The 27,939-nt window shown below is 40.7% G+C and overlaps 1 protein-coding gene across 1 annotated transcript in view; it reads right to left on the reverse strand.

Moving 5' to 3' along the window:
- The window catches only part of reln (reelin), a 395,099-nt gene that overhangs the window by 53,758 nt on the left and 313,402 nt on the right, over positions 1–27,939 (reverse strand). The window contains exons 46-50 of the mRNA XM_060877712.1: positions 27,686–27,854; positions 27,451–27,591; positions 21,322–21,499; positions 9,185–9,378; positions 8,797–9,056 (exon numbers count right to left, since the gene is read on the reverse strand). Coding sequence (XP_060733695.1) covers positions 8,797–9,056; positions 9,185–9,378; positions 21,322–21,499; positions 27,451–27,591; positions 27,686–27,854 — 942 coding nt within the window. The remainder of the gene's footprint in view (positions 1–8,796; positions 9,057–9,184; positions 9,379–21,321; positions 21,500–27,450; positions 27,592–27,685; positions 27,855–27,939) is intronic.

A 27,939-nucleotide genomic window follows, 5' to 3' on the forward strand; every position in this document is an offset into this window, starting at 1 on the left:
ACTTCTTTCCTTATCTTTTGCATTTAAAAAAAAACACCTTTGACACTTTTTCATTGAAACTTTGAACAAATGTTTTAAACTCATGGTATCTTAAGTATGTAACTTAGTGAGCCAGCATTAATGTATTCAATGTTAGAGATTTAAGCACTTATGTACGTCTCTCTGGATAAGGGCGTCTGCCAAATTCTGTAAATGTAAATGTAAATGTAAATTAAAAATTCATCTCTTTAGTCAGGCATAGACATAATACATCCCCTAATATTGTGCTCTATTACATCTGACCAAATGCACATCATCATCTAGTGTTTGCGAATATTATGAACAGTAGCTACGTTAATCCCTCTCCGCTGCTTCTCTTTTTTTACCCATCCCGAGGCACCAGCTCCGATTGTCTTCCGTGTGATGAAGATTTTGGACCTCCACTGAGATGAGGCAGACTCTGTGAGAATCCTGAGGCATCTAGAGATCTACCACCTCCAGTTAGACTCTGCAATACTGAAGAGGAGATGCCAACTCCATGTGGTCTTTTGCATCAATACAACATTTGTCAGACTGTATATTTATAATCACACCCTCCAGTGTCTGGTTCCTTTCAAGGATTCTTCCTTACCATCTAAGGGAGTTTTTCCTTGCCACTGCTTCCTGAGTCACCTCAGACTTACTCATTGGGGATAAATATAAACACATTTAAATATATATAATATTAATCTTGAATTTTGTATTCTATTAATCTTTATATTATTCTTTATAATAACTTTTTGTTATTTTTATATTTTTTTTATTGTATTTTTATTGTATATTTTTATTGTAATCTTTATATTATTCTTTATAATAACTTTTTGTGCTATGTTTATGTTCTGTAAAGCTGCTTTAAAACAATGTCAATTGTAAAAAGCTCTATACAAATAAACTTGATTTGAATTTAATTCATCAGCGGGGACTGTGTGGAGAGAGTCATGAACTTTTTGGGTCATGAACTCTATGAAAACACTTCTTTGAGGAAGTTGTGTCTACATCTCTGTGGGCACATAACAACTGGATGCCTCAGAGGACATGCTAAATGAATGCCTTAGATAAGATACATGATGTGGTAGCCTAGTGGTTAAGGTGTTGGGCTGCCAATCGGAAGGTTGTGAGTTTGATTCCTACGTCCACCAGGTTCCCACTGCTGGGCCCCTGAGCAAGGCCCATAACCATCAATTGCTCCGTTGTATAAAAATGAGATAAATATGTAAGTCGCTCTGGATAAGGGTGTCTGCTAAATGCTGTAAATATAAATGATAAAGAGAACACACCAGCAAGTCCATATAAGCACATATATGTCACATTACTCCAGCTTCCATGTCTTCAAGAAGCACTCTGTGTATGCTTGTGTCAATTGTTTGTTCTCTATGTCTAGACTAGAAAAAAAAAAATTAAAAGTGCTAAAGAAAAAAACATTGGTGAGAGGTATGTGCATCGATGCCCCTGCTATATTATAGAGGATGACACACTTTATTTGCTTGCTTTGAAGAGGAGCATGCCGGGTTGAGTCTTGAGGGAGTCAGCTGCGTGCATTGCGTGAGGTTTCCTCTGCATAAGCTCCGATTCCACTTGGCTGTATTTTCTAGCCAAGCATCTGCACCTTGTGGTTCAGGTCCAACATCCGTAGAGGCGGCATGATGGCTTCAATCATGGAGTTTCCAGGTTGAGTTGGCAGAAACGACACAAGAGATGGGTCCTTCCCTTTCTCTTGCCCTCTCCGTGCCCAGGCCCAGGCCTGTCAGGCAAGAGAGGACCTTAGAGATAGGTCTGTCATCTCCGCCAGTCTAAGAAGGAATTAAGGGGAAATAAAGGAAGTATAGGAAATAAGGAAATAAAGGAAAACAAGGAAACAAGGAAATAAAGGAATTTATTTCCTGGCTACTTCTTAGCCAGGAAACAATTCCTGGCTAAGAAGGAATCTTGATGCTCAAGGAACGTATTTAACAGGGCAGTTTTCCCTACTTCCTCCCCACCGCCTTTTTCATTTTGAGGTTCAGTGGTGTCTGATCCCACTCCCTTTCCTTGAATAGATCTATACCCTAGGTGAGCACCTGCCAGTGTGCTGTTTCAGGGTGGTGGGGAGATCAGTGCAAGGTTGACAAATCTTTTAGACAATCTGTTAGCGTGGGAACTTCTGCCAGGTATGTCTCAGTGGGTCCTAGATACCAAAGAAAAAAGGTACTGGATCCAGTTCACCTCTCATCCTCCTCTGTTTCTAGGTGCATTGCCCATGGTCATTGGTAAACACCCTCCTCTTAGAGGACCTTCTCTTGTTTCTGAGGAAATGGGCCACTGCAGGCACTGAACTGTACTCTAAAGACTTTCATGTTTAAGATGCTCATGCTCAAGCTTATTGCATCGCAGATCAGGCCATGGTTTGTGACAATAGACCGCAAAGATGCCTATTTTCACAAAGCACAGGAAGTTCCTCAGGTTTGATTTTGGCAGTGAATCTTACCACTGAGGTGTTCTTTTGTTTGGTCTAGTCCTACCTCCATGCAAAATTCCAAAGTGCATGGCAATGCTGCATCTCTAGGACATCTGTATACTAAATTACCTGGATGACTGGATCATTCTGGCCCAGTTGAAGGCTATGGCTGCCAGTCATTGAGATGCTGTATTTACCCATATTAGGTCTCTAGGCCTCAGGTTGACCCCAGAGAAGTGTGTGCTTTCTCCTTCTTAGAGAGCCACCTTTATGGGGGTAGTTTGGGATTCCACTATGATGCAGGCATGTCTATACAGGCTCTGCCTACGTGGTATTACTTCGCTGTTAAGCATCAGAGCTCACTACACTAGGGGTGTCTCCTCGTCTAGTGCCCTGGCCATGGGTATTCTCCTTGTGGAAATTTGTGCTCTGGCAGACTGGTCCTCTTCACACACCTTTATCAGGATCTATGACCTGGAGCTGGAACCCACTTCAGGGTCCCAGGTAGTTGAGGGCTTTTTATGTTCTCCTCCAAGTCCGATCGTGCTCTCTCATAGCCTCTGGTGCAGTCATCGACCAGTGGGTGGCGGAGTGGGTACTGACAATAGCATCAGATTTGAAACAGCCTCAAGTTCCCTCAAGACTAAATTACACCAGTTTATGTATGTAACCCCATTCCCTGATAAGGGAATAAGCCATTGTATCACTTGTCACACCCAAATATGCAAATATGTGCCTCAAACCCATCTCTGTAGTCACCTCTTACCGTCATAGGTGCTCTCTTCTACAGAGCAGAGGTCACATTTTCAGTAACATCATCTAATCTCCTTTGTTGTGTGAGTCTCAAACAGTGGTGGTAGGTGGGCTCTGATATTGCCAGTCTGCTGTAAGGAAAGCTACACATCTCTGATCATCACCTGGTGTCCTTCACCATCATGCTCCCTATCCTACCTGAAACTAACTCTCACTACTTCTTTCTTACCTTCTTTCTTACTTCTTTCTTTCTTCTTCTGTAGCTTCTGGCACTCTTTCATCCTACTTTCTTTCATTCCCCTACTCCTTCCTTGTCATGTTTCTCAACCGTAGCAGCAGAATATATTTTACAACTCATACGGTCTTGCAAACCTACCACCTCCCCATTGGATCCACTCCGTTCCACTATGCTCCAGACCATCTCACAAGTCCTTCTGCCCTTCATTACAACTATCATCAACGGATGCATATCATCTGGTCATGTACCAACTACCTTCAAGAGAGCAAGGTTTATTCCTATTCTGGATCCATCAGACATCAGTAACTACAGACCAGTATCGCTTCTCTCTTTTCTTTCAAAAATTCTTAAATGCATTGTCTATAATCAACTGTCTGTCCATCTCTCACAGAACAACCTCCAAGCTCCCAAGTCTGGCTTTAAAGCAGCACATTTGACAGAAACAGCCTTTTGTGAAAAAACTACATGCTGCTAGATCAGTCAATCTGTCATCTGTCCTCATCCTCCTCGACCTTTCAGCAGCATTTGATATTGTCATCCACAGGATTCTCTTGTCTATCCTCAGGAGTCTTGGGATTTGCAGATCAGTGTTGGAATGTTTGCTTCCTAACTTGAAGGACACTCATATCAGGTAACATTAAGGGGAGTGACATCTGCTCCATGCAGACCCTCCTCTGGTGTCCCACAGGGCTTAGTACTTGGTCCTCTCCTTTTCTCCCTGTATACTAACTCTCTTGGTGAAGTTATTTCCTCACACGGGTTCTCATACCACTACTATGCTGATGATACACAACTTATCTTCTCTTTCTTACCCTCAGAAACCACAACATCTGTTCAGATCTCAGCATGTCTGGCAGACATATCATTGTGGATGATGGCTCATCATTTGAAGCTCAATCCAAGTGATTCATTCCCAGGTCACAATCTTGCAAAACCCCTGCATATCGATCTGATCTCCCCTTCAGTCACAGCTCACAACCTTGGATTATTAATATGACTCCAATCATATTAACAAGTACAGCAAAGAGTGCAATTTCTGAGAATACTCAGGAATAAGCAGCTTACACAAAAACTGTTGGTGTCCTTTTTCTGCTGCCTACTTTTGACCTACTGCATTGGTGTGTGGTTCTCCAGGTGCACAAATTCAGAAAATTAAGGGTCATCACCCTTAAAAAATGTAGTATTTTTGTTTTATTTATTTCATTATTTTATTTTAGCAGCTTCTGTAGCTATTTTTTCAATAGTTTATGCACCATAAGGCCTTAAATTTTGTTGCGGCTCTCTGTATCTTTGAAAAAAAAATGGGATTAAATAAAAGCTTTTTTATTTTATTATACTTTTTCCTTTTTTTTCAGATCAAAGTGATCTTTTTTACATTAAATGTTTAAAATTAAATTGAATTTAAAACCATAATAAAAAATTAAAACATTAACTTTAATGTTTTGTTGACCAAAATATGTCACGTAATAATTTTGAAAAAAAAAGAAGAAAATCTTGGAATAAAATATAAGGTTTAAAGCTTCATGTACATATTAATTTGCCTTCACTGCTGATGATGCTGGTTTAACTGTATGCTTGATATGTGGTGGGAAATTAGCAAACAACCACAAATCTAATGTAGAAAGACGTGTTTGCAGAAAGCAAACGTGTGTGAGGAAGTGAGAGTTTTGAGACTTTTTTGAGTTCACTGACTGGTAAAGGGAGTTTGCAACCAATGGCGATTTTACCAATTTGGCTGTGAACATCAGTGACCAGCTATATCTCCAAGAACATAGCCACATGCTGCTATCAGAAGGTGTGAGTGCTGCTGAAGTTCAGAGGCTCCACCTTCAGAGCAGGGTTCAAGATGGCCTTAAGAACAGCAAGGGCCAAACTGTCCCGAGCCATCAGAGATTTAAAGTTTACATGCCAGAGAATCCACAATCATGACACTATCATGACAGCAGAGACACCTGGCACAAAAGGAAGGGCATGCACTTGACCAGATGCACTGAATGACTTCTGTGCATGTTTTGAGATGCAGAACAATGTTGGGCTAAGGAACATGATCCCTACTTCCATGGGTTAACTCTATGCAGAGTTAACCCATGGAAGTCTGTTGATCCAGACAACATTCCTGGCAGAGTACTCAGGGAGTGTGGACAACAGCTTTCCCATTGTTCCTTCATACTTAAAGTCCACCACCATTATCCCCATGCCAAAGAAGTCTACAGTGTCCTGTCTCAACAAATATCACTCCACCACTCTTACACCCATTGTAATCAAGTGCTTCAGAGGCTTATAATAAAGCTTCCACCTTCACTGGACCCCTGGAAAAATGCAGTTTGTGTATCTTTCAAACTGCTCCGCAGATAATGTCATTGCCACAGCCCACCACAAGGCCCTTACACACCTGGACAGAAAGAACACGTATGTATGAATGATGTTCATAAACTTCAGTTCAGCATTCAGTGGTCGGTGATACAAACCCTGGTGTACAACCTTTTCTGAATATTCACAATTCTAAAGGCATGTTTGTTGATTTCAAGAGAGCACAGAGGGACCACTTTCCACTGAACAAGACTGAGGAAAGACCATTCCCCTTCCTCATCCTGACACTGTCCTACAGTCAGACCACTGAGAACATCCTGAACAGCTGCATCATGGTCTGGTTTAGAAATTTCTAAATCTCAGCTCACCAGACCTGTAGTTGATAAGATCATTGGACTCTCCCTTCCCTCTATAATGGACATCTATACCACACACTGCATCCAAAAAGTAAACAGCATTGTGGATGAACCCACACTCCCCTGACACACACTCTTCACACTCCCATGTGAAAAAACATGTAACAAAGCATTAGAGCATTCAGTGTATGAGTTTCTTTCCTCAAGCTAATAGACACTTCAATACCCATAACTAAACTGATCTGACCTGAACCAAAACACACATTCAATATACAAAATAAACAATTAAATAGGGAATACCTATTAATAAAATTATTTATAAATAAGGTGCTGGACTAGCATTTGTATTTAATACAGCAACCAACTTGTCCATGGGTTACCCCAAGTTTGCGATCTACGCTATGGTTATACATCTATGCTTACAGAACCACTCACATAAACTCTGTTTCTATGCTGTTTTGCACATCACAATTCAATGCTGTCACCATCTGCTGCTTCACCATGTTAATAAAAGGGTCTAAAGGGTCCACCATCACCATGTTAATAAAAGGGTCTGATTTTTTACAAATCCTCTTAGTTGAACAATAGTCAATGCAGACTGTACACTGGTTGACAGTATTTTATGTATTTGTCTTGTAGTGTATTGTATTGTCTGTCTTTTGTCTTGCACTGGTTTGCACAGCTTATTTTTTAGACCTTAAGTTACTTTTTTAAGGTTTAAAACTTACTTTTTATTCCTTAAGGTGGTGCTATGTGGATTGTGTGTTTGGATTGTTTCCATCGCTGTATGGTTTCTTCAGGTTTTTTTTTATTTTGCCTGTTCTCTCTATCTGATCTTTGATATGCTACTGTTTTGTTTTTTTTTTTTTATAAAACACTGTATGCTGCACAGGCTCTCTATCTGGTGATTTGCTACAAAGTACTTAGACACAGATGAATCCAGCAAATATTTACCAACTTCAGGCCATGGTTGCTCTGAGGACAAGGTTGTACTGTGGACAAACCAGACACTGTTGAGCTCTCTGACCCAAAAGGACGGAAGGACGGTGAAGCCTCCACCCTTGCATTTATAGAATTCAGCTATCAGTACAACTATTCTTTGTTAACAAGGCCCATTTTGTCTCAGCCCTAGTCAATTCCTCAGCCTCCTCTGGTGAAGCATGTTCATTTGAGGTTCTGGAAGCCAGAAATTTTGTTGACATGCCCAAAGCACTCCACAACCTAGGCAAGATGTTTAGCAAAGAACAGGATGCTATGCTACCCTCGCATATTTTATTAGACTGCGCTATAGAACTGTTACCTAACACCTTACCACCAAAAACAGAATCTATTTACTTTCTTTTCCAGATACCCAAGTCACAGAGAAATACACCTACATGGATGCTGCTGCCTATTTCTTCATTCTCTTATCTTCTCTATCAACTTGAATTGTTTGCTGTGCTACTGTTTTATTATTTTTTTAATAAAACATGGCAAATGTATTTATAACAATAAAAATAATAAGAAAAACAACAAATCTAACAATAACAATAGTATTCCAGCACTATATGCTTGGACCTCTTATAAGAAGAATAAATACAGCCACAAGTGGAAATCTGTGTATATTCTGGTACAATTATTGTTTGCAATTCCACATGACCCTGGAGTTAAAACCCCCTGACCTTCAGTTTTCTTTAAGATGCTGACCAGTATGTTCAACAAAGCAGTGACTCATCTCAGCTCTGTTAACAATTACAGAGCTGTCAACCCTGGAATTTAAACCCTGTCCCCCAAATTCCTTTAAGATACTGACCAGAATGTACAACAAATGCAGAGACATCCCTGATCTCAACATCATCGAGTCTGTATGAGATTACATGAAGATACAGAAGGATTTGAGGCATCCTAGATCGAACAGATCTGTGGTTAGTTCTCCAAGATGTTTGGTACAACGAACCTACAGAGATCTTTTAAAAACTGTGTGTAAGTGTACCTAGAAGGATTGATACTCTTTGATTTGGATTTCTCTTCTGTTCATTTCTTTTCTGTTTTGTTAAGTGATACTAATACCTTTTAAATTTAATTTGTGCTTTTTTATACACTACAAAAACCTCCTATTTTAACAAGGGAATTTTAAAAAGAATGTGCAGATATCTTAAATCTACTGTCAGGAACAGCTTAGACTTTCCTGTCTGAACACTAGGGGGATGTTTTTGTCTTGTGCCATGTGCTTTTTTTTTCATTCACATGGGTTAGCCCCACCCTATCCTTATCCGTTCCCACCATTGCACGCCTTGTGTTTTCAATAATTGCCTTGTGTATTTATACCAGTTGTCTTGTGAGTATTTTTTGCTGAGTCATTGTGTTTTTGTGTTCCGGTTTCTTGTTTGTTGTCTTTTGTTCCTTGTCTTTGGATTGTTGTTGTTTCTGTGTTCCCAGCCTTTATTATTTTTCTTAATAAAACCCTTTTTTATGTTATCCCTGCATATGGGTCTGAATTTTATCTGTGAAAACTCTCCATTTTCTGACCTTAAGACTAGATAAGAGAAGGTAAACATTATTGTTCCCATAGTGGAGAAATTCACTGATTACAGCAGTTAAAAACAATATTTAAAAAATAACATTAATAAAACAAATTAAAGATTGCACTGATTCAACTCAGAGAGCAATATTGCATCTTTGTCTGTAAATGTGCATTTGTCCCATACCTCTTTTGTTGCTGCTCATTTCATCTTGGCTTACTGTGCTAATGTGGTCAAACAGCATTTCATCAGATGGAGATCTCTCATGACTGGATAGTGCAAATGCACCAAATGTGTCTGAGATCTGAACATGTGTATCTGAGCCAGAAATTAGGACATTATCTATTGCCCAGTCTGCACGGTCTGCTCCATCATGCTGTGGCTGCCACCAGCGGAGCTGCACTCCTACAGTTTGGGCATTAGCAGGCAACAGCACATTTACAAACCTGTGGAAGTTAATGCTATTATCACAATGTTGATAGTAAAAGAACAAATAAAGAAGTAAACATTTTCAATAAACACTTCTGGCTATGATGATCATGATAAAGGTCTGCATATATTTAGAAAGTCATACCCTGGCTTGCTGTATTGATCATAGTTTATCTCAGTCAGTAAACTCCAGCTTATGCCTCCAGTCAAGCTGAACTCCAGTAAAACACATTGGTTCCGGTTGATAGGGGGTGCCATGCAGCCATACATAAAGTAGAACTGTACAAATTCAGCGCTGGTCAAATTCAAATCCACAGTTACCAGCTGACGAGAGCAAAGCTGTTAAAAAAAAAGATGTAACATACCTAAATTCACTTCCCTAGATCAACCACTAATTTGTTCATATAAAAAATAACACTGCACAATAAAGTTTTTGCTTATTGAACACTGGTGGGTGTTCCTTATAGACCTTTGGCTGCAGATCACAAAAATCATCTAAATTTTCCCATCACATTAAAATCTTCAGTTTTGTCATGTTTTTTGTCTTATATTTGTGTCCAAAAATTTTCATTTGTCTAAGAGACTTATGAACAATGCAGTGCACTCTGGGCATGTCCAGGCATGAAATCATTGGAAACCACCAGAGGAATGAACCAGATGAAGATGAACCAGATGAAGAACCAGATGAAGAAACTGCAATCCGCATCTCATAACACAGTCAGAATGAATCTGGTCAGAGATTTGGGTTTGTCGAAAGCAAAAGCAGAATTGCTGAATTTGAGACTGCAGAAATGGTATTTCCTGTCACCAGGCATGACCATTTCTGTTTTTCAAAGCCACTAGTTCACAGTCTCTGTTTCTGTTTTGACATCAAAGGATTGTTCTCTGCTTTGGGTTGAGGCTATGACCCGCAAGAGTGGCTTCAATTTATTGATTCGTCAATTTTAAGCTTCAAAGCTGTTCTGTTACACAACAATGGCCACGTTCACCCTTCAATACCTGTTGGCAATGCAGCACACTTATAAAAAACCTACAAGAACATGGAAATGTTGCTGAAGCACATGCAGTACAGCAACTAGAATATCTATGGAGATATGGGACTGCAGCTTGGCTACAAAAAATACTGTTATTTCATCTGTGAATGGGACAGTCATGCCCATGAGTCATATTACTGTAGACAGAGCTGTCCACTCCATAAAATGTTAGTTTCAGGAAAGAAAATGTGTCCGCTTATCAACCGGCAAAGATATTTCCGACTCTTCTTCACTTAAAATTGGAAGTTCTTGAAAGGATTTAACAAAGAAGGTGAAGGTTTTCTTTATTTAAGACAAATGTTCCTAAGAATAACTGAGGGCAAGATCAAAGAGTGAATTTTTTTTGGCCCTCAGATCAGACATGTTATGAGTGACAAGCGGTTCAAAGATCTGTTATTTGGTCCAGAAACGATTGCCTGGAAAGCCTTCAAAGATGTTGTTGACAATTTTTTGGCAATTACAAAGCCCCACATTACATATAACTGGTAGACAAACTTCTCAAAGCATACATAAACAATGAAGTGCAACATCTCACTCAAGATTCATTTCTTCCACTGGACTTCTTCCCTGCAAATCTCTGTGCTCAGTGACGAACACAGTGAAAAGTTTAACCAGGGGCCTGTTTCAGAAAGCAGGTTAAGTCAAAACTCGGAGGAGTATGTTAACCCTGAAATGAGGGAAACTCTGGGTTTTCAGAAAGTGAGGTATGTTAAACCCGAGAAAGCAGGTTAAGTTAAGCCTGTTTCTGAAATAGAGGTAACTTATACTCAGAGTCAGTTACCATAGTAACTTACTATGTGAACCTAACCTGGTCGGGAGCAGGTTTTCTTCGGTAAACCCAGAGTTTCTGTCGGTCTCCTCCCCTTTTTTATAGAGGAAGCGACGTTTAAACACCTCATCCATTGCACACATTTCAGTTATGGAGAGAGCATCAAAGGGATTGTGGGATGTGGTAGCTCAGTGTTTAAGGTGTTGGACTATTGATCAGAAGATCATGGGTTCAAATCCCAGGTCCACCAAGCTTTTGTGGACACAATTGCTCAGTTGTATAAATTGAAACAAAATATAAGTCACTGGGTGAGGGGGTCTGCTAAATGCCATAAATGTAAAATGAATGAAATGGCGTGTCCTTTTATGGACGATCCTGTTGATGAAGAGTCTGTATTAATTTGTTTGAGTGTATTTTTGGTCATATCCCTATGCATTTTTATTTGAGCGGTACTGTTTTTCTTTACAGTCAATAAGATCCATAATCTCATCCATCCTTACATCAGCCATCGCGGCCGTGCTCTTACATCCGAGCAGATGCTTTGCGTTGCCTTACGTTTCTTTGCAAAATGTAGTTTTGTGTAGAACATCGGGGATGCAGAACATATTAGTAAGGCTACTGTCTGCAGAGCGGTCAGGAAAGTGTGCCTCGCTCTTAAGCGCTTTCTGAAAATTTTTGTGTTGTTTCCTAATAAAATAAAATACTGTTCATCCGGTTTCACCTCTGATATTATAACAGTTGGGAATTTACTCTAAAATTACTTCTTAATTACTTACTACAAATTACATCTCCAACAAGTCTAATCAGATTAATGTAATAATTACTATCTCTAGAAAGTATTTATTTATTTAATATATTTTTAAAATACACATTTTTAAATTTAATGTTAAATCCACTATTGTTTTATACAGCAATGTTGCTTTTTTTTTTAAATACGTGTTCAAATTCTCCATATGCTTGCATAAGCACTTCCAGTTCTGCTAGTGAGAAATATGAAGACTTTTCTTTTGTCTGACGCTGTTGCCATGGTGACTCGTTATATCTGCCCTCCATTGATAATGGCTTTTTTTAGTTGTGGTGCACGCGCTTAACTCAGAGTCAGTCAATTTAGAGTTGATAAAACTAACTCTTTTCAGCTGCTTTGTAACCGAAAACTCAGAGTTTCCCATCTCAGGGTTTATCAACTCAGAGTTCAAGTTTAAACTCAGAGTTGGTTGAACCACATTCTGAAACAGGCCCCAGGACATTGCTACCATGCTAAACTGATATCAGGGCAACTGGAATCCATCAATGCTGACTACAATTGGACACTGCAAGGCGATGCACTGTACATTTAATGCAAATGAAAAACAGGAGCAAAACACTGTTAATTATGTTCAACTTAATAATGTATTAGAAACATAAACGTGATTAAATATGTTATTGCCGGTAAACATTTTTCAGAGTTCCTATGTGATGCAGCAAATCTACACCAGGTTACGTATGTAACCTGGTTCCCTGAGAACGGAACGAGATGCTGCCCGGTCGGTACACATTACTCCATGGTACGGTATGTCACATTACTCCAGCTTCTACTTGTCTGAAGGAAGCACGTGGCCAGCGACGCAGCATTTCGTTCCCTTCTCAGGGAACCTGGTTACATATACATAACCTGGTGTAGTTCCCTTTGGAGGGAACTCGACGCTGTGTCAGGGCTGACGCTATGGGAACGCCAATACCCACGCCACCACGCACTGGTCGGTGACTGTGCCAGAGGCCGTGAGAGCGCATGAGCAGACTGGGAACAGACCAACAATGGCCCTACAGGACCTGGGACCCTGGAGTGGGGTGCAAGTACACGTTATAGAACCTGATAAAGCTGTGCAGAGAGGACCAACCTGCCAACACACAAATATCATCAAGGGGGGCACCCCTGGCCAAGGCACTGGACGAGGCAATACTCCTAGTAGAGTGAGCCCTGATGCCGAGAGGCGAGGCAAGACCGAGCACCTCATAGGCCTGAGCTAGGCTAGGAGCAGAGCCAACTTCAGGGTCATAAACTTCTCAGAGTCTGACTCCATGGGCTTAAAGGGGGCTTCCAGCAGCCCCTCCAGGACCACAGAAAGGTCCCAGGAAGGAGGGCATGGTCTGCAGGAAGGCCTCAGCCGCCTGACACCACACAGAAAGCGAGAGACCAGAGGGTGCCTACCCAAGGAGGCCCCGAAGACAGGCTCGTGGTTGGCAGCAATGGTGGCCATGTACACCTTTAAAGTAGAGGGGGACAGGCCCTGAGAAAAACAAGACTGCAGGAACTCCAGCACTGTATCGACCGGGCAGTGAACTGGATCCTGACAGTGTTCATCGCACCAGAGGTGAAAAAGCCTCCACTTCAGAGCATATAGCTTCCTAGTGGAGGAAGCCCTAGCATTCAATAGAGTCTTGGTCACCTCAGATGAGAGGCCTGCCTTTAGGAACTGGTCCCCCTCGGGGGCCAGACCTGAGGATTCCACATCTCAGGGCGGGGGTATAGGATTGCCCCTGTGCCTGAGAGAGGAGATCCTCCCTGATGGGAACCTCCCATGGAGTGCCTTTCAGGAGGGAGGCCCGTGGGGCAACTAGGAGAAGGTTGACCCAGTCATGGCGCACTCTGTCTAGGACTTGCAGGAGCAGAGCTACCGGGGGGAAGGCATACAGACGGAGCCTCAGTCACATCCATACCAAGGCATCCAGGCCCACAGGGGCCAGATGAGAGAGAAAGCCATGGCGGACAGCAGGCCAACTCCTTGGAAGCGAACAGATCCACTTTTGCCCGGCCGAAAATCTGCCAAATTCGCTCCACCACTCCCCGGGCCTCAACACCTGCCTCGACAGGAAGGCTGCCTCCCAATTTACATGCCCAGGAATGAAAATCACTCTTAGCAAAAGGAACCTCGTCTGAATCTGCTGTGCCAACCTGAAAAGGGGGCACAAACGCAGACTGCCCTGATGATTGATATAGGGAACCACCGCAGTGCTGTCTCCCTGTACTAAGACATGGCAGTCCCTGAGGTGTGGAAGAAAGCGTTTCAATGCTAGAAACACAGCCCTCATCTCCAGGCAGTTTATGTGCCATGAGAGATAGGGCCCCTCCCAAAGACCCTGGGCAGGATGGCCATCCAAGGCCGCTCCCCAGCCCGAAAGCGAGGCGCCCATCGAAAGAGTCCTGTGACTGTGACATGCCCCTAGAGTGGGACCCAAGGCCAGGACCCGGAGTCTTTTCCACATAAGAAGGGTACGAAGCCCACGGCGCGTAACTCCTATAACCCTGAGGGGATGTCTGCGAGGATAAAAGTCCGCACCCCTGAGCCAGAGCTGGAATGGCCTCATGTGAGGCAGACCCAAAGGGATAACGTTGGCTGCTGCCGACATGAGGCCGAGCACCCTCTGTGAAAATAAGCGCCTTCTAGGTCAATCGTCACAAACCAGTCTTTGGACCTGATCTGGGACACGATAACCTTGAGCTTGAGCATACCGAACCTGTAAGTCTTCAGAGTACAGTTCAGAGCCCGCAGGTCCAAAATCGGACGCAGCCCCCCGTGAGTTCCCACTCAGGGAGGGGAACATGCTCTATGGCCCCTTTCCTCAGGAGCAAGTAAAGGTCTTCTTGGAGGAACACCGCCTGATGCCTGCCAACATTCGTGGGCAAGACATCCTGAAAACACGGAGGACGGGAGGAGAACTGTATCCTGTAGCCTTTTCTACAGTACCCAGGACCCACTGAGACACACCTGGCAGAAGTTTCCATGCTGCCCGGTTGTCTGATAGTGGTGTCAACCTCACACAGACCTCCCGGGTGCCCTGAAACAGCGCACTGGCAGGTGCTAACCCAGGGAGATCCATGCAAGGAAGAGGAGCAGGCACAGACCCTACTGTAGGGAAAGCCTTCCTGAATGGGACGCTCCTAGGAACCCCAGCCCTCAGGCATTTGGTCTCGGCCCGGGTATGCTGACTGGCCTCCCTAGTCTTAGACAGGGGGGCACGGGCTGCCACACTAACCCTCCTTACTGCCCTGAGTGAGCTACAGATGTGGCCTTTAAGAATGAACGTCTTCTCCTGCGGCATTCTGTAATTCGTGCCGCAGCTTGCCGCGGCTTCCCGCACTTCTGTTCGGGGGGATTATCTTAGCAATCACCTTTATGTGTTTCGCTTCACAGAATATCCACCAGGTGGCGCATAAGAACCCTGTTTCTATTAAACACTCAAAGGTTTTTTAAGATTGTATAATATGTTTATATTATTAATTTACATTTAAAAAATTTAGATTTTTTATTTTACTTCACATTACATCAGAATTGTGAGAAAACATCCACAATAAAATATAATTATAAAGACGTATGAAACACCGTTGGATATGGGATTTTTTAAATTAACATTTGTTCTTCTTCTTATTATTATTATTATTTTATGTTGCCTACATTTACTCAAATAATAGCATATGTAAAATATAAAGGAAATCACAGTTCAAGTTAGGCATAACATAACATAAGTGACATTAAGAGATTTTATTAAGTTACTTTAATCATTTATTTTAGAGATATTTATAGAAATATCTCTAAAATCATTTATTTGCATTGCCTTCTGTATTGCATTCATTTTGTACATTTACAGGTGCACAAATACTGGCTAATTTTAATTTCATTAAGACACTGCTGTGTTCTGTATTGATCGATGTTCTGTAAATTTGTACTTAACAAGCCTAAACCATGTTATTCAATTTGTTATTATTATTATTATTATTATTATTATTATTATTATTATTTACTGACATTAAAAATGGTCAAAATGGTTTCAAAACAATCTCCTGGCTTTGAAATATACCAGCCTGTAATTGTGCATTAACTTTTGTGCCTCTAGAGTGAAAATAATTCAAAATATCTGGGTTTTTTTTACTAGAAAATGAGGCATTTTTGCATATTAATGAGGTTTATTATACCAAATATTAAAAATTTTTTTGCAAAATATGTTAATATGTTGTAAACAAGTTAGACAAAAAAGGCTATCATATATACTTCATTTTTTATAAGCAGTCAAAACAGACAAGTTCAAGTTGACTCAGCGCTCCTAATTTGTAGAGGAATTCAGACGAGGTCTGCAGGAGGGTTAAGTTATACAATATCGACCCATTCAGAGCTGATCGGCCCTATACGCACACTACGCAAGTTGCGTAGGGCCCCGCAAATTACGCAAGGCCCCGCCTCCCCTGCCTCGTATTACAGCGTGTGTTAATGTTTACTGTGTAGCATGGGTGAGGCTAAAAAGGAGCTCAGCACCCCTAAAATTTTTATTAATATTTTAGTCCAGCGGGTCGCCGCCGCTGTGGAGTAGTACAGGACGTGAGTGACTCATCCATAGTCATAAACGGAGAGAAGTAGCGCCGGTTACAATGTTCTTCCGCAAGACGCATGCAGTTCTGTTTATTAACTGCTAGAGCGTGAAACAAAAACAGCAGCGCGACAAATAAACTGCGTACCTGTGTAGTGTGTACGTGTATCTCTGTTGTTAAAGTTTATCGTTAATTTGATACTCATTTTAACAATTGGGAGTCATGTAAACATGACGTCACATGTGTCTTTTGGAAACATAGAAGCGATGGCGTTTGGACCAGAGTGAAAATATTTATATTAATATTTATTCATTCCTCACACACAGAGGATTTAACCTGAACCAGGCTTAACTCCTGAACTCCTAGCATTACGCTCTCTCTTTATTTTACACGTGTACACATGGGCATGAGGTTGATGCCTTTTTTTTTAATAAATGAATATATTACGAGTGTAGGGCAGGGGTGGTTCTAGGATTTCATCTTTAGGGGGGCTTAGCCCTCAGAGAGAATTTAAAGGAAGAAGAGTTTAATATTCTATATTATATGACAACTCTGGTAATAAGAATAGTGAAATAGTGTTAATTTCTTCAGACGAGACGAGACGAAATATGTTCGTCAACAACCTTTTTTTTCATGACTAAGACGAGACGATGACGAGACTGCACCACTGTCCAAAAACGCTGACTAAGACTAAATTAACATGCATTATTGTTGACGAAAAAAGACGAGACGAAAATGTTTTGTATAAAATAAAAACTAAGATAAAATCTCTCTACAATTGTCTCTGCTTTTTCATCAGCTGTTACGCCTTTAAAATATTCAGCACGAGTTTGCGGCTTCACTGTTGCTCAAGTTACAGGTCCGTGAAGCAGATCTCGCTTATTATATTGTTACCTACCAAATAAATCGATAATTTGACACAAAATGATGATTTAAAAAGGAGTTTAGTGAGGCTTAATAAAGCAGTATCAATAAAGTAAAAAATGTGATGTGCGGTCAAGTTCGAGTGTATGCACTGTTTAAACGTGTTCTCAACTTCTCACTGATACTTTTGTGATTCGCGGAGTTTTGACCAGTTTTATAGCCATGATATTGTTTCTTATGCAAAAGTGGTGACAGAAAAAACTCAGCACCCCCAACCTGAAACCTCTTCCCACGCCCCTGTCACAATCACATTATAATCAAAATTAATAATTAGGCTTAAAAACAAATGTATATGTAAGGGAATCAAGTTTAACAATTACATGTACTATTGCTCCAAATATCATCAATAATGGTGTGTGCAATACCATGTATAACTTGCATTAAGTCGGTAATTTATATATATATACACACCTACAGTTTTTATCTTAGGCTTTTCATTAAGTTATTTATTTCCACTATAACACTTGTGTTCCTGATATTATTGCATTTAATGAGGCCTCGTTGTATTTATTCTTACAATAGATTCCAGATGTGGTCAAGCTACAATTTTTTGACTAAAACTAGACTAAAATTAAAAGACTTTTAGTCTACTAAAACTAGACTAAGATACCTTGAGTTTTCTTTTGACTAAAACTAGACTAAAATGACGAGACTTTTAGTCGACTAAAACTAAGACTAACGAAAAAGATATGTGAATGACTAAATATGACTAAAACTAACAAGGACATTTGGCACAAGACTAAGACTAAGACTAAATTAAAAATAGGTGACGAAATTAACACTATAGTGAAATTTCACTGCTTCAGGTTGCTGTCTTTGCGTCTTTCCGCCGCTTAATGTAATAGATAAACACCTCCAGCTCTGACTGCGCATGCACGCTGCGTGTACCTGTGCTTCTCCGTTCAAATAAAGCAGACAGCTGAAGACGCACTTTTGAAAGACTACAACGCACACGCGTAAAAGCAAAGTAAAAAAAACGCTCTTGGATCAAACTGATAAATAATTTTCTTTCCCATCGACGACATGTCCTGCATTTTAACGTAATTTTTATTGTTTATTTATGAAAGTAAAAATTATCCTTATAGTTTTAGGGTGGCTGAGATCACACACAGGGGGGCTGAAGCCACCCTAAAAAAGGTCTAGAACCGCCCCTGGTGTAGGGGCATCTGTATTCGGCCTGAACGTAATGAAACAGGCATATTGTTTACATGTATTTGACTGCATGCAGCACTGCGCAGACAAATCAATCTATGACATCAAAGTTCCGTGAGAGCCATTCAAAAGCTTATCACTCGCGTTACATTGATCTCATGTGTCAATCGATCTGCGCCGCGCAGGTTGCTAATCTCTCTATTGTGATATGCCTCAATGGCAAATAATCAGACAAAAAATGCTAAATTAGTACATAACTACATAAGAACCAGCTCTATATTGCGATATGCTCAATGCAAATAATCAGACTAAAAATCATGTGTTAAACAGTGTTTATTGTTTAGAGAACATGAACTGGAGCTTATTTTTTATAAAAAAAAATACCTCAGCATCACATATTGTATTTAGATAACATTGTATTTTATAAAATATATAAATAATGACTTAAACACGATATAGAAAACTAAAACAGATATTTATTGACTGATAACACTTTACAGATCTTACAACACACACTGAAAAAAATGATTCATTCAATTTACTAAATTTATTTAAGGTAAGTGGTCGCAATCAATTTATTTTAGCTACATTTAAACAAAAAAATATAAAAAACATTTTTTTAACAAATTTTTTGTTTAAATGTAGCTTAATTAAATTAAATAAATTAGCTTATTATTCATATATAATAAGAATAACAATATGATACATTTATATTGCGCTCAAAATGCTTTAGATATGGAATGAGGGATTTCATTCAGGATGAGCTGTTTGCCATATCCTCTACTACACCATAATATATAAAAAACAAACCACTAATTACACCAAATAACACTCTTTATTCAGATTTAAAAGCGATTTGGAAATACAAAACAATTTGCTGCAATACTGATAAACTATCGCTAATAACCCCATCAACAATGATGTTTACCATCAACAAACCAACAGAAGCATTTTTTCCGTAACACACCGCACGTCGCCCGAGGATGCAAAGTTGCATCGAGCGGCATCAAAAAGCCAGCCGTGACAGCGGAGATAGTCGCAGATGTGACTGTTTATGTAACCGGCAAAAGAAAATATCACATCTTGTCGACTCGTCAGCCTACATGAAACACGACTGCCCTCTACAGGTTTTGTATTTCCTGTGCTGAACATTTGACCCCTCTTCGATAGACTGCCGCAGAATGCCAGAAGTCCTCGCGGCATTCTTCTCTCCGAGGCGGGCTTTTTAAAAGGCCACATCTGTAGGAGGGGGTTGGGTGCGGCTGGAAGATGACCCAGGCTGCTCGCCGCAATGAGGGAGAAACTCCCTGAATGCCGCCGACTGCCATTTTACCTCCTGGTGTCTGTCGATGACAGTACTCACTGCATCGCCAAACAAGCCCCGAGGTGACACCGGGGCATCCAGGAGAGAGGACCTATGCTTTTCATTAATATCAGTTAAATTGAGCCTCAGGTGCCTCTCCGTGGCAACCAGTGTAGCCATTGCACGGCCTATGGAGCGGGCCATCTGCTTTGTGGCATGGAGTGCAATATCAGTGGCTCGATGGAGCTTAGATACCACCTGAGGTCCCAACCCCTGGCCACCGTCGAGCTCTGTCAGCCTGATAAGCCTGCAAAACTACCATGGTGTGCAGGGCCGCACCTGCTTGGCTTGCTGCCGTGTAGGCCTTACCCACAAGGGCTAACCTACAAGGCTTGGATTGAATGCGGGTTTCCTCCATGCGGGTGATGTAAGTGAGAGATAGCCCGTAAGTGTCTCTTCAATCCCAGGCATCACCCCATGCCCATGGCTTTCAAGCCCTATAATGGCTGAATAGTCAGACATGGCAGGAGAAAAAATACGTGCTGAAAATGGATTTCTCCAAAACCTCAGCATGGAGGTCTGGGAAAAATGGCAGCCGCCTGCGTGAAGGTGGCCTGTGGTCTGAAGTTAGAAATTTGTCTAGCTTAGTACGGATGACATTAATTGGCACTCTTCAGGCCAATCTGATTTTAACCTAGACACAGCACGTGTCACCTCCTCGAGGAGCTCCTTGAACGGCACTGATTGTGTCGGCTGTTCGGGGGGGAAAGCAGAATTCTCACTTCCGAGTCCGAATCCGAGCGAACGGAGTTAGGGGAGAGGGCAAGAGAAAGGGAAATACCCGTCTCTTTCTCCGCTTCCGCTAACTCAACCTGCAAACCCCATGATCGAAGCCGCCATGCCGGACATGGGACCCGAACAACGAGGCGCAGCCGAAGCTGAAAATATAATATAGACAGGCGGGATCGGAGAGTATGCAGAGGGAATCTCTGACAATGCATGCAGCAGGCTCCCTCGAGAGCCGACCGGGCATGCTCCTCTCCCAAACAAACAATGCAAAGAGAGTGTGTGTCGTCCCCGTGATTAAGCAGGGGGCACGGATGCACGCATCTCTTAAAATGCTTAGATTGCAACATATTATTGTTTTTCTCGCCTAGCTTTTCCTAAAATATATATTTTTTTCTCTCCCTGCACTTGACAGACAGGACAAACAATTGACACACATACACAGAGCACTTCCTGAAGACAAAGAAGCTGGAGTAATGTGACGTAGATGCCCTTATATGGACTTACTGGCACGTAATCACTTCGTCACGTGTCTTTCCCGAGCCATTAAATTGGCATGTTTGCACACAGAGCTTCAGACACAACTTCCTCCCAGAAGCGTTTCCATAGTGTCAGCCTGATGCAGCGTCGAGTTCCCTCGAAAGGGAACCAAATTTTTATAGAAATATATTTGTACATACCCACCAGGTACCTGTCAAAATCAGCAAAAACTTGTTGTGCAGTGAATCAGTGTGAGTTGCTGAGATTTTACTTACATCTGAATTTACATCTAAGATTATTCTTTTCAGACTAACAGGTGAGTTACATGGAGTTTGTAAATACTTTACAATTAATATGTAATTTTATTGCATTAGCAATCATATTTATTAATTGTATGTAAATTATATAAGAACACTAGAAATTCAAAATAAACAAACCAGTTAAATTGCTTGAAAATCAAGGAAACCAAACAATAATAAAATGTTTTTCTTACCCCACTAAAGTGCAGTGCTCTACCTGATGCTACAGCTCCACACACTGTACTTAGTTTTCCACCAGTTAATAGACGCCAATGATTGGGGAAGGGTGAACGACTAAAGCTGTCCTTTACCTGGGACAGGAGGGGCACTATCGCTTCATCACAATACTCACCATCCCATTCTGGGTCACAACTAAGAGAAAGAAAGAAAAAACATTAATACATAATATTGTAAATACAAAATGCACTATTTTGTCTAGATACAATTTACAACAACTAAAGAATTGATAAGTTCCCTGTTGAAGGAACTTGGGGCTGTATGGCTCATGACTGACAAATTCCTTGTGAAAGTGGTGTCTGAAATTCTATGTGAAATCATGCTAAGCTATTGGGTAAGTAGATAATGTGATGAAGTGAAGAGGCCAGCAAGATAATATAACTGCATTTAAACACATTATTACAGCTTTTTTTGTGTTCGGGAAGAGCTCTCTGTCAATTGCTTGTCATTTTCTGAGACTAGGGTAAATGAAGACTATGATCTTTTCTTCCTTATCATGGTAAGCAGTCAGCTCTCGAGGGATTTTTTGAGAGCTTCCTCCTCTCAAGCTCTGCTCTTGCTTGGCTGCATTCCAAGTGCCTGCACTGCATGAATTCCTGTGTCTGTCACAGCAACATGAAGGCTTCACTCATGGAAGTCACAGGTTGAGTTATCAGCAATGGAATAAGAAATGAATGAGTCGATTCTTTCATCTTCTTTACTGACGCTAATGCCTTTATTTCAGCTCCGGAACCTTCCGTTGCAATTTCTGCTTACCCAAACAAGGAATTATTATTGACTGCATCTGAATCTGAGGAGCTTAATGTGGGCTATGAGAAGCAAACAGCAGTCGAATTGCCATCACATTCTGTGAGCTCATGGAGGTGATTACATTTGAGTTGCTAAGCTTACATTATTTGGACAGATGAAAAGATTAGTGTTGTCTGCTCTAAGCTTGATGACCACTACCCAACATCCTGCCATGTTCCACCTCCATGCAGGCATTTCCGCTTTTTTCCAGACCCCCACATTGAGATGTACAGTAGAAGTCATGGAAAAATCCTTATTCTGCCATTTTGTTCTCCTCAGTCACTACTCAGCCATTGTCAGTCTAGCTGAACCCTAGGTATGCAACAATGCCTAGGGTTGAAGAAATGCTTGCTATCTCTCCCCTTTATTAACCACATGGCAAAAGCCTGCGCTACTATGAAATACCTGTTGGCCCATGTTGGCCTGCATGGAGCTACAGTGGCAAAAAAGTATGTGAACCTTTTGGAATTTTATGGTATTTTATGGTATTTTATATTTTATAGTATAGGGTATTGATAAACATAATGTATCTAAAAATAATTACACAAAAAATTCTGATCTTTCTTGTCTTTATTGAGAACAACCCAAAAACCTCATAGAGAATTTTGGAAAAAGTATGCAAACCCTTAAGTTCAAATAACCTCAAAAAAGCTCATTGGAGTCAGGTTTTAGCACACCTGGAGTCTCATTAAGATAATACATTTGGAGGTGTGGACTACAGCTACTTTGACTGATAAAAACCCCTCAAACCTTTGGAGTTTGCTCTGCACAAGAAAAACAAGCTTATCTGAGCCATGCCTTGCCAATAAGATCTTTTGGAGGGCCTACGATCAAGAATTGTTGCTTTACATAAAGCTGGTAAGGGTTACAAAGTTATTTCAAAGACTTAAGAAATTCACCAGTCTACAGTTAGGCAAACAATCTACAAATGGAGATGCTTTGGGACTGTTGCTACTCTACAAGAAGTGGGTGCCCAGTCATGACACCAAGATCACAATAAAGACTCATCAATGAGGTAAAGAAACATCCCTGAATGACAGCCAAAGATTTAAAGGCATCATTGGAACTTGCTAACATCTCTGTTCATGAGCCTACGATACTTAATACACTGAACAAGCAGGGTATCCATAGCAGGAAGGAAGCTACTGCTTACTTAAACATTGCTGCATGCCTGAAGTTTGCAAAAAAGCACATTGACACTCCACAGTGGTATTGGCAAAATGTTTTGTGGACTGATGAAACTAAGATTGAACTATATGGAAAAAACACACAGTGCTACATCTGGTGTAGAAAGGGCACAGCATATCATCATGAAAACTTCATCCCAACTGTAAAGTATGGTGGAGGAATCCTCATGAGTTGGGCCTACTTTGCTGCATCAGGGCCTGGACAGCTTGCAATCATTGAGGGGGAAAATTAATTCCCAAGTAAATCAGACAATTTTTGAGGATAATGTGATGTGCAGGTCTGATCCACAGCTACAGGAAGGGCCTGGTTGAGGTTATTGCTGCCAAGGTGGGGTCAACCAGTTATTAATTCTAAGGGATCACTTACTTTTTCCACTGCCATGTTGAATGAGTGTGCTCAATAAAGACATGAAAGATCAGAATTTTTTTTGTGTAATTATTTTTACACACATTGTTTGTCAATTCCCTTGACTTAGATGAAGCTCAGATCACATTTTATGACATTTATTCAGAAAACCATGAAATTCCAAAAGGTTCACTATACCAATGGCTATGTGCAAGGAAACTGCATGGAAACAAGCATACAAGCTCAAAATGTTAACCCTCGAGGACATCTCATTTATAAAGTCTCATTTATAAAGCGTGCATACGCACAAAACGGGGCTGAAAACGTATGTACGCCAGTTCCCACACAAAGGTTGTGATCTACAAAAAACAAACTTGACGGGAGAATGTGTGCACCTTTAAGCAAACTTTGAGCTGTGCGTACGCACATTCTGGAGACAAAGGGAATTAGCGACACAGATGGTGAGGTCGTGAACTGAAGTTAGATTGTAGAAAATAAATGTGGGAAGAACGATTATAAGAATTAATGACATTTAATTTTCACTCCATTTCATACGTTATATCCACATTATCATGAAGATTAAATCCAACAGTGTTATTTGTGCTGATTGTTTTAGGCTATATAGATCTAGTAAAATCCAAACGTAATTCAAAATGTATTTAAAAAATATAATAATAATAATAATAATAATAATAATAATAATCAGCACAGCCTTACAGCCACATTGTCCACAACGGGAGCGCAGGAGGAGATGGCGTGACTACATGTGATACAGAATAGCATGAAGTACCCTTTTATTAGAGAACTGCAGAACACAGTGTAAAAACGAAATATTTTCCTTAATGTACATATATCATAAAATGTCAAAGTCTGCAAATACAGTCATGAAGCACAATCGCTACTCATCATCGGTCCTAACTATTACGGTGTTCATTACAAAACCCACATGAAGAAGCATGTGTTCACTATAACATTTCCGTATTAAATTTTCACCCACAAATTAATTCTGTGATTTTGTCAAGGTGTTGACGATCCGTTTATTTGCTAGAAACATATAAATCCTCCGGTGACCCGGGTATGTAATGCTTCATGATGGCACTGCTGGCACTGTTGGAGGATTACGCCAATGGCAGAATAAGGAGAGAACGAGTTTTCAGGGACCATGATGATGACTGGCTAATAAGCCGATTTAGATTCCCTAGAGCTGTGCTCTTGGATCTATGTGCTGAATTGGGTCCTGTATTAGAGAGGGCAACACGCCGGAACCATGCCATCCCAGTCCAAATACAAGTCCTCACCACTCTGGGGTTCTTGGCAACTGGCTGTTTCCAGTGGGAAGTGGCAGACAGGTAAATTATTTATATAAAAAAACTGTAAGTAATCCTCAAATTTGTCTCTAAGATCGTTTTTGTATATGAAATAATTCTATTGGAATCTATCATCTCACCCTATAGGTCTGGTATATCACAGCCATCCCTGATCTGTCGTTTTGAATGGTATACTGGGTAGTCAATACATCAGGTTTCCCTACAATGTGCGAGAACAGGCAGAAATTAAAATGCAATTTGCAGCAATGTCTGGTTTCCCAAATATAATCGGCGCAATTGACTGCAGACATGTTGCTATACGGGCACCATCTGAAAATGAATTTGCTTATGTTAATAGAAAGCATGTGCATTCTATTAATGTGCAAATCATATGTGACTCCAGCATGACCCTCACAAACATTGTGGCACGCTGGCCTGGTTCAACACATGATTCCTTTATCTTGACACTCTCGTGCCCTTGCAGTTGTGGAGCGTGTAATGGGCGTGTAAAAATGGGCGTGTACAGGGCGGGATATGAGGCTGGTTCACGTACGCACATCTGCGGGAACATTGCTTACAGGTGTGCGTATGCACGGTTTTATAAATCGAAATATTTTTTGGCGTACGTCATTTTTGGCTTTTGGGCGCACGTAAACTTTTAGTAGGGATCCTACGCACAGTTTTATAAATGAGACCCCATGTCAGGTTTCTGAGATTAATCCTGAAGGATGCCTATCTTTAAAGTGCAGAAGATTCCCCAGGGTCACATTTGTACTGGTTTCGAGTTTTTTCCGAAAACAAATTAACAAATCCAAAAACAAATTAACAAATCCAAAAACAAATTAACAAATCCAAAAACACATTAACAAATCTGAAAACACAACAAGTCAGACAACCCGGAAATGGTAGGTATCATTTTTGAATGGAAACTTACTGATCATTGGACAAGACACCTGTCACTCAAGATATACAGGTATGGAATCTTATGTGTAATGTGTAAAGTTCTCTGTTTAAATATAAGAAAATAACAGAATTAATCTACAGTAATCCATTCTATCCATCCATTCCATCTTTTCCCTGCGGCAGACTGTTGAACTTCATGTATACCTAGAGTGACAGGTGTCTTGTCCAATCACAAACTATACCAACCTCTTCCGGGTTGTCTGAATTGTCGTTGTGTTTTCGGATTTGTTGAATGTGTTTTCGGATTTGTTAATTTGTTTTGCACTTCTCTACCACCGTACCCTAGGCCTCAGCATCAAAACCAGGGAAGTGTGCACACAGAAAACCACCTTCTGGGGGTTACTTTTGGATTCAGCCATGAAGTGGGTACACCTGCCTCCCACTTGATTCAATGATGATTATACCAATTCTTCTGTAATTGACATCTGGCTAGGCCAATGCATCTCTGCCACCCTGAGGGTGCTCAGCTCATGGTAACAGCAGCCAAAGCAAGTCCTTTGTGACTATTACAGACAAAGGGCATTTCAACTCTGGATACTGAAAGTCACATACGTGTTCTTTGGTCTCTGGCTTTCCACTAGTGGAAGGCTTTCCTGCATATTATGATTCCCCTGTTTTATGACATCAGCCATAAAACAGAGTCAAGTTTATTAGTTAACCTGATTTTGTGCATTAGAAAAGAACAAGCCACTTTGTGGCTGGCCATACTCTGGATGTCCACTAGCACTTTGCACAGACAAGTTGAAGCTGTACTATTTGATCACATGACCTCCTTAGCCAATAGTTTGGCATGATTTTACACAAAGCTTCAGACACAACTTTCGCAAGGTGCATTCTCATAGCATCAATTGGGAGGTGTGGCATGCTCTTTTACCCCATTAACACTAGCCAATTTTGGTCAACTTTAAGCTCATTCATGATGAAGACATAAGGCATAAGGATTTCCTCTGAGTATGTTATGGCATCTCATGGTATGGCATGAGTAGCAGTTCAAAAATTGACAGTTGAATTGCTTATTTTTTTTGGAGGAAACATGACAGCCATCACACTCCCTGATTGTTGAATGATAAGGTAGACCAAAGTGGCTTTTGGAAATGGACCAAGACTAATTTAGGTAGAAAATGGAAAAGGGGGATAATAAATGTAAACATGCAGTATGCTGCTCTTGAAGTAACTAAATTTAATACTGTTACAGTCAATTAATGCTGTAAATCAATTTAATAATATCACCTTTTATAACTGTTTCTCCTGGTCAGGGCATGCTTGATATGAGGATTTGATACACAATATAATAATTGCAGAACACCTTGCACACATATTTAAAACTGGGGAAAATTTAGCATAGCCAATCAATCTACTGGTGTGTTTTATAAAGGGAAAACAGCCATATAGATGGCTATATTACATACCAAATTTGTTTTCAAGGAGGAAAAGAAAAATACATAAAATATGCAATATTTAAATACAAGCCCTAATCTGAATGGATTTACTCACACACAGGAATTCTGCTTGCAGTGACCATGACCAGAGCACATTTCAGGACAGCCATCTCCAATGTAGACATTGTCCAAAGCCCAAGTTTGCTGCTTATCAAATGGAGCTTGCTGATGCCATCTGAATCGTGTGGCTTGAGACCTGAGGAACACAAACTGGGTTTTTGTACAGGAGGTACTTGAAAGTCACCATAAAATGCAAATTGTGGATGCAGTGCGGTACAATATAACTTTACCTGGCATAGGCTGGGATGGGTAAGGTAACTCTGCCCCATTTGTTGTAGGTGTCTGACACCAATATTCTTTGAAGTGTATAGGAGGAGCAGTCTGGATTTGTGGGTAAACAGTCTCTTAATAGAGGTTTCCAAGTAAGTCCAAGATCAATTGAGTACTCCAATTCGACTGCTGTGAAAAAATAAGCATGTATGCAAATTAGTAAACAGATAGAATAGAATATAAATAATATATAAATCCTGACTGGTGGGCTTAC

Source organism: Tachysurus vachellii, chromosome 9 (assembly GCF_030014155.1).
Source record: "Tachysurus vachellii isolate PV-2020 chromosome 9, HZAU_Pvac_v1, whole genome shotgun sequence".
NCBI lineage: Eukaryota > Metazoa > Chordata > Actinopteri > Siluriformes > Bagridae > Tachysurus > Tachysurus vachellii.